At 37.3% G+C, this 7,500-nt stretch overlaps 1 protein-coding gene across 2 annotated transcripts in view; it reads left to right on the top strand.

Moving 5' to 3' along the window:
• Positions 1-7,500, top strand: part of LRP1 (LDL receptor protein 1) — a 246,404-nt gene that overhangs the window by 233,142 nt on the left and 5,762 nt on the right. For both annotated transcript variants that reach the window (XM_086534677.1, XM_086534678.1), the window contains 16 exons: positions 140-318; positions 453-676; positions 1,163-1,348; positions 1,452-1,565; positions 1,691-1,832; positions 1,972-2,183; positions 2,491-2,648; positions 2,768-2,852; positions 2,993-3,153; positions 3,621-3,708; positions 3,956-4,113; positions 4,326-4,427; positions 4,549-4,809; positions 4,990-5,132; positions 5,383-5,497; positions 6,233-6,415. In XM_086534677.1, the coding sequence (XP_086390803.1) occupies positions 140-318; positions 453-676; positions 1,163-1,348; positions 1,452-1,565; positions 1,691-1,832; positions 1,972-2,183; positions 2,491-2,648; positions 2,768-2,852; positions 2,993-3,153; positions 3,621-3,708; positions 3,956-4,113; positions 4,326-4,427; positions 4,549-4,809; positions 4,990-5,132; positions 5,383-5,497; positions 6,233-6,415 (2,511 nt within the window). The remainder of the gene's footprint in view (positions 1-139; positions 319-452; positions 677-1,162; positions 1,349-1,451; positions 1,566-1,690; positions 1,833-1,971; positions 2,184-2,490; positions 2,649-2,767; positions 2,853-2,992; positions 3,154-3,620; positions 3,709-3,955; positions 4,114-4,325; positions 4,428-4,548; positions 4,810-4,989; positions 5,133-5,382; positions 5,498-6,232; positions 6,416-7,500) is intronic.

The raw sequence follows: 7,500 nt of genomic DNA, 5'->3' as shown, positions 1-7,500 counted from the left end.
AAGTAAATAATGTTCTGCTCGTGAATTACTTTGAGGATGGCTATTAAAGTAGTGTCTTGATATGAGGGGTTCTGAATCTTATTTTAACTGTAAGATATTTTTCTGAATACTACAGATTTAATGGCTGTGTTATTTACAGTTAAGTGGTCTGAAGAAGCCCCGTAGCGTTGCAGTTGACTGGATGACACCGATGGTATATGTTGTTGATGCTGGAGACAAGACAATATTAGCAGCTACTTTAGATGGATCAAAGGTTGTTACCTTAATAGCTACAAGCTTGGAGCAGCCCTATGATGTTGTAGTGGATCCACAGTCCGGGTATGGTGGTAGTGGGTTTCAGTTTCTTGAAACCATCTGCAATATCAGTTATTCGTGAAATTACAATTTTATTTATTTATTTATTTTTCTAGGTAAGCAAAAAGTAAGTGCAATGTGTTTAAATTTTCTTCCAGGCAACTGTTTTGGTCGGATTCTGGATTCAACCCTCGCATTGAGGTTGCCGGTATGGACGGAAGAAATAAGAGAGCACTTGTGGATCGCAATCTGCAGTGGCCCGTTGGACTTGCCATAGACTACCCAGCTCGTAGACTCTACTGGGCAGACATCAAGACCTGTAATATTGAAACCGTGATGCTTGATGGTTCAGACCGGCAGCTTGTCATGCACTTCCCACAAAGTAAGAAGAATGTGGAATTTGTTTATTGTATATTTTCTGTTTTTTTAAGATAATCTTTTTAAAGAAACTTACTATATATATATTTATATATATATATATATATATATATATATATATATATATATATATATATATATATATATATAATATATATATATATATATATATATATATATATATATATATATATATAATATATATATATATATATATATATATATATATATATATATATATATATATATATATATATATATATATATATATATATATATATATATATATATATATATATATATATATATATATATATATATGTATAACATTTTTTGTTTGTTTTTGTTTTCTTGTAGTTTTTAATGTAACATTGTTGATATTTTCATTGATTTGATATTTCATTTTAGGTTATATCTGAGATACTATTTTCCTCTTCTACTAATTTAGATATGATGACTGAATTATAATTTTGGTAACTTTCTTGCACAGATGAAGGAGTACCTGGAAACCTGGACATCTTTGAGGATATGATATACCTCACCACCCACGACACAAATGTTGTTCACCGCTTGAATAAATTTGGATACCGCCCGCAACACATGTCTCGTATTTCTCAGCATGCGATGGAAGTTTCTGACATTCTTATTGTCCAGGAGCAAAAACAAGACAGGTCATGTAAGTATGGCTCAAACACAAAGAAAATGACAAGATTTATGTGGCATTGATTATGAAAGTTTAATTTGCAAGGAATTTATTAATGCAATTTTTTTTTCTACAGTGCCTAACCCATGTGCTAACAACACATGCCACCCAGAAGCCATGTGTTTCATTGCGGGCCCAAGGAACTATTCCTGCATTTGTCGGGATGGAATGGCAGAGAAAATTGTTGATGGTGAGGTGGTAGATATGTGGAAGGGAAGCTTGCAGCAAGTGTACTGTAGTAATAGATGAAAAGTTTTTTATTGTTTATGTTTTTTCTGTTGGTATTATTGCTGTAATTTAAAATTTCACCTCCAGGTGTCCAGCAGTGCATTCCAAAGTCAGCGAATGGAAATGGATGCTATCTCTTCTGCAATAAAGGAAAGTGCATCATTACCTCAAAAGGACCACAGTGTCAGTGTCCAGACATGTATTATGGACCTAATTGCAATAATTATAGGTAAGACAAAATACAGAATGTTTACATGCAATAACTAAGAGATAAATAATTAACAATTGTGATTTGAAAATACCTTGTCAAATTTAAGCAGGTATCTTGTAGAATACAGTAATAATGAAATTGAAATTACTCCGTTTAGGTGTTCTGGTTACTGCTTGAACAATGGGCACTGTGAAAGAAGGTTACCGACTGAAGAAGGCACGGTTTCCCTCCGCTGTTCGTGTGGGCCAAATTGGACGGGAGAACGATGCGAGACTCCAGTCAAGACTTGTGTCAATTACTGTCAAAATAATGGCACTTGTCATTTGAACAAAGGCGATCCCATTTGTATCTGTAAAATACATTTTACTGGTGAGTTAAATTGTGGATTTATTCTGTGTACCATGATATATGTCTTGATAAAGAGAAGAAAATAATTTTTGCATGCTATTGGCTGTGTAAAATTTTAGGCTACCTCACATTATTAATGTATTGTTCATTATTCAGATTAAATGAAAATTCAATCACTTGTGCTATATGCACACAACACCATTCTTTATATATTTTGGCCACTGTATGTTTGATGTAATAGAAAAAACTTCATAATAATGATGATGCAATTGAATGATCTTTAAAAAACCATTTCAAACTGCTCTGAAAATATTCTTATCTCTTGCAGGTGATCGATGCGAACAATGCAGCGACATACAATGTGAGAATGGAGCAACATGTAGGCTCAATTGGATGAATGGATCCTCCACAACATTCTGTTCATGTGCTGAAGGATACCATGGAGAACACTGTCAGTACTCGGTTTGCACCAATTACTGCAAAAATGTAAGTTATGGAGATGTAATTGAATTTGGTTTCAGAACCAAGTTGATGATTGAAAATTTAACCCAACCATTTTATAATTTGAATAAGTTAAATCTATCTCTCTCTCTTTCATGCAACAGGGAAACTGCAGTATTTATTCAGGTTTCCCAAAGTGTGAGTGTAATGAAGGTTGGACTGGAAGAACCTGTGACACTTGCAAAGATGGTAAGCATTGTATTGTTATCTCCTCTATTCTATCATTAATAATTTGCATAGATTTACCCTCACAATGATTTATTTCTTGGATTTTTACCCGTATTAATTTCTCCTGCCAGTATCCTTTAAAACTTTTCTTTGAATCTTAGGGGATTCCTGTAAGAAAGATATGTGTGAAGACTTCCACTGTGCAAATGAAGGCAAATGCATCATATACCCTGGTCCCCCAGAAGCACCAAGGTGCTCCTGTTCACCGGGATACTACGGAACTCATTGCGAAACCTCCATATGCCAAGACTATTGTGTACATGTAAGTGTCTTTTTTCCTTATTCTTTCAGGTTCTGAGGTATAGATGTCCAGACCATATTGATATGTCTGAACTGATGATGATGTAACACATATCAATCTATGATGATTGTTTAATATGAGTTCAAATTTAATCCCATTTTTGTTGTGATCTTTATCTAGCTAGCAATACACAGAAGTTGACTAATTTAACCTGTTGGCTGCCAGCCAAAAGGACCGCCTGACCACTGACAGATAATTTCTGTTTCTTTATTGTTTTTACATAAACTACTTATATATAACCCATTGGCAGTCTGTAGGTTAAAAATATGTTATGGTTGGATGATACCATGAACTAGTAGATAGTGGCCATAAAGTAACTATATGACAATATATAACATACGTCTCCTTTTTCTTTGTCTTTCCTGTGAAGTATTAGTATGTATTAGGTCTGAAGATCATAAATATGTTTCTTTCTTTCCTTCTCCAAGGGCATATGTAAAATCCGGCAAGGTGAACCTATTTGCGAATGTGATGGTGGTTGGAAGGGCCGCACTTGTGACGAAAGCATCTGTAAAGGTATTGAACTTTAATGGATTTAATTACATGATGTTTTTTTAAATTTTGTGTCATTACATGTGGTATTTATGTTACAGTTTATATATAACATTAATAGAATTTTCCTTTAATTTTCCTTTTTCTTGTCTTTACACAAGTCTTGAAGAACTGCACCAAAAGATTTACAGCACTGCTTTATCCAGTACAAGAAAACTACTCTTAGTTCTAAATGGTAGTATTAACAGTATACACACTTTCTCTCACTCAGATGACAACTGTGTTCAAAAATGCGATGGCACCCTCAAGTGTCAGAACAATGGTGTATGCACTATAGCCTCGGGAAGTGGCAAATATTTTTGTCGGTGCCCTCCTGGTTATCATGGAATGACGTGTGAGAAGTCAGCGTGTGACAACTACTGCCAACAGGTAAGATTATGTGGAGTATAACAAAATCAAAAGTAAATGTACAAGAGATAATAAATCTTTATATAAACCAGGATGTCACATAACATTGCAATTTAAAATTATATATATATATATATATATATATATGATCATTCTCTTTGATATTATAGCTTCTCAGTTACAGTTCTTGTCACTTGTCATGATATATCATGTTGTTTCCATGATTGATACAGGGTACCTGCCATCTAGAAGGAAATGATCCCAACTGCACGTGCCCCCCTGGCTATAGTGGTGACCGGTGCCAGCACAATGACTGCGATCACTATTGTCATCGGGTAAGATAATTTGTCCCTTCATTGGTTGGTATGCACTAGGAAATGGAAATTTTCTATTCATATATATATTTCTTTGTTTCAGAAAAGCAACATGATCTCACTTTTTTATGTCCAATTGTAGGGTACCTGCCACATCACATCAAATGGTCCAGAGTGTGACTGTGAAGATGGATATACTGGAGATCAGTGCACGGAAATCAATGCGGGTACTCTGTCTTGTTCGGCAGATTCTTGCTTGAATAATGGAAAATGTGTTGTTTTGAACAATAAACAGATGTGCGACTGTCCCCTGGAATACATGGGGTCGCAGTGTCAGAAACCTGTTGAAAAGGATATGAATCCTTGCAAAAAAATAGATTGTCGGCATGGAGGTATATGTCAGGTAGGTATTTACAGCGGTACTTCACATGTTATATGGAAATGTATGCTTGCCATGGATTTTGAGTGCTTCCTTTCTCAACACAAATATTTTATTTCATATTTCAAATGATGCTATATTTATTACAGAAAAAATTTTTAAAAAAGTTTTTTGGTAATATTTTCACTCTTTTTCTCATTGCAGATACGTTATGGCGAGCCCTACTGTGTGTGTCCAGAAGAGTGGAGTGGCAGCAGCTGTGAAATAAGAGCTGTGTGCAAAGACTGGTGCTTCAATGATGGGGAATGCAGCCCCAACCCCGACCCCTCTTTCCAGCCAACTTGCAAGTGCGTTTTGGCGTTACGGTTTCTTTTTCTGTACAGTGTTTTATAGGGTTTTCTTCATGGTTTGTACATTTTTTTTTTTAAGCCAGAGGGATTTGCCCCAATCCTTACTTGATTCTGATTCTTTTGTCTTCTTTTTACAGTTTCTTATCTATTTACTAATGTGTCATTATACATATGAAATGTTGCTCAGACACAAATTACCTTAATGATTTGCAGCCTCATTTTAAAGAATTATGTGATTAACCAACAGATGCCAAGAAGGATACACTGGACTGAGATGTGAAACCTCGGAGGAGTTCCGAAAGGATAAAGTTGAGAGTTCAGCACCCAATACAGCAACAGTTATCATCAGCATTTTCATAACTGTAAGTTATTCCAGTATATCTAATTTGCATTTATTTTGTAACTGTATTTCTTTTTTCTCTGTTTATGGGTCGTGCATAACCCCTTGGTGTTAGGTGAACGCTATACACATCATGGTGATTTTGATGTTCTCATCCGTCAGGAAGGGGATATCCCCCTGGTGGAAATGTAGAGATCACTATCACATGTTAAAAGGGCAGTTGATATTAAGGGTGTTAATGAGTTATATATTGATGTGTTTTTTAGCCTCAATTATCTTGTTTTTTCTTTTCCCCCCCTCCTTCTCTCTCTCCCTCTCCCTCTCCCTCTCTCTCTCTCTCTCTCTCTCTCTCTCTCTCTCTCTCTCTCTCTCTCTCTCTCTCTCTCTCTCTCTCTCTCTCTCTCTCTCTCTCTCTCTCTCTCTCTCTCTCTCTCTCTCTCTCTCTCTCTCTCTCTCTCTCCTCCCTCTCTCTCTCCCCCTCTCTCTCTCTCCTCTCCCCCTCTCTCTCTCCCCCTCTCTCTCTCTCCCTCTCCCTCCCTCTCTCTTTCCCTCCCTCCCTCTCTCCCTCTCTCCCCCTTTTTCTCTCTGACTCTCATTCCCTCCCTACCACCACCCCACTCTCCCCTCCTCTCTCCTTCTGTCCCTCTCTCTCTCCCCCTCTCCCCCTCTTTCTCTCTCTTTCTCTCTCTTTCTCTCTCTTTCTCTCTCTCTCACTCCCTCCCTCCCTCCCTCTAACCCTTGATTCCTTGCCCTCCAGATTGTGGTGTTGGTGGTGGCAATTGTTGTGGCGTGGCTGTGGCAGAGGCAGCGAGGGAAAGGCATCAGCCATGTGCGTCTGGAGGAGAATGGTGGCACAGTGGAGATGACCAATCCCATGTACTTGCATGCCTCTGACGACCAGGAGGATGACCCTAACCCTGTCTTCACCCTTCACGATTCGGTAAGATAGTCTAGCTGGCACATCCCCTCTCTTGCTTGGATCTGCATGAAATCCTTATATATTTTTTTAGTATTGTAAATGCTCTTGGTATATATATGTATCTGTGCGTGCGTGTGTACGTGTGTGTGAGAGAGAGAGTGTGTGTGTGTGTGTGTGTGTGTGTGTGTGTGTGTGTGTGTGTGTGTGTGTGTGTGTGTGTGTGTGTGTGTGTGTGTGTGTGTGTGTGTGTGTGTGTGTGTGTGTGTGTGCGTGTGCGTGTGTGTGTGCGTGTGCGTGTGCGTGTGCGTGTGCGTGTGTGTGTGTGCATGTGTGTGTGTGCATGTGTGTGTGCGCGTGCGTGTGCATGTGTGTGTGCACGTGCATATATCTATATGCACACACACACATGTATATATGTATGTATATATCTGTCTATCTATTGGTATATATTTATATATGCTAAATTTTTTTCACACGAAAATGTCAGTTGATAGTCTTCCAGTCTTACTAGACCCAGTAGTATTACTTGCCCGATTAGAAGAAATAGTTGACAAGCATGTTGAAGAAATACCATTTAAATTCCAGCCACCTTGCATTACTATGGAAAACACTTGAAAGAATGATGCAAGGATTGGGATGAAAATTGTTTTTACCAGTTGTCAGTAGAGGCATTGTGAGAAAACCCAAAGCAATTGTGAAACTGTACAGAGGCATTATCATCTCCTGTGGATTTTGCACCTGAAGCACTGGTTTAGCAAAGAGGCATGCCCCTTTTTCTTAGTCTGGATAGTTGAGGTGATATACAGGGTTTACTCTCATTAGGGAGACCCAGATGTTCTTTGACCCCTAGATTTTCCCTCCTGGTCATGCTTTATGTGGAAAGATAATGATTCGCAATAGAACTCTAGTACATGATTTTAGTCATTCTTCAACTTTTAGCTATTTCTAATTGTACTGGTAATCATAGTAGAGTAATTATTCATGTTGTTTCTAAACTGTCAGTCATCATGTGAAGCTAAATATATATTTTTTATTTATTTATACTCTGATTTCTTAAAAACAATATTTAATTTTATTGTTGAAATTTTCCAAGGTGATGAACAGAT

Source organism: Penaeus japonicus, unplaced genomic scaffold (assembly GCF_977035675.1).
Source record: "Penaeus japonicus unplaced genomic scaffold, GWHDUDI00000001_assembly GWHDUDI00000042, whole genome shotgun sequence".
NCBI classification, from domain to species: Eukaryota; Metazoa; Arthropoda; class Malacostraca; order Decapoda; family Penaeidae; genus Penaeus; species Penaeus japonicus.
The sequence above is the reverse complement of the archived record's forward strand: the minus strand, read 5'-3'. Positions and strand labels throughout refer to the sequence as shown.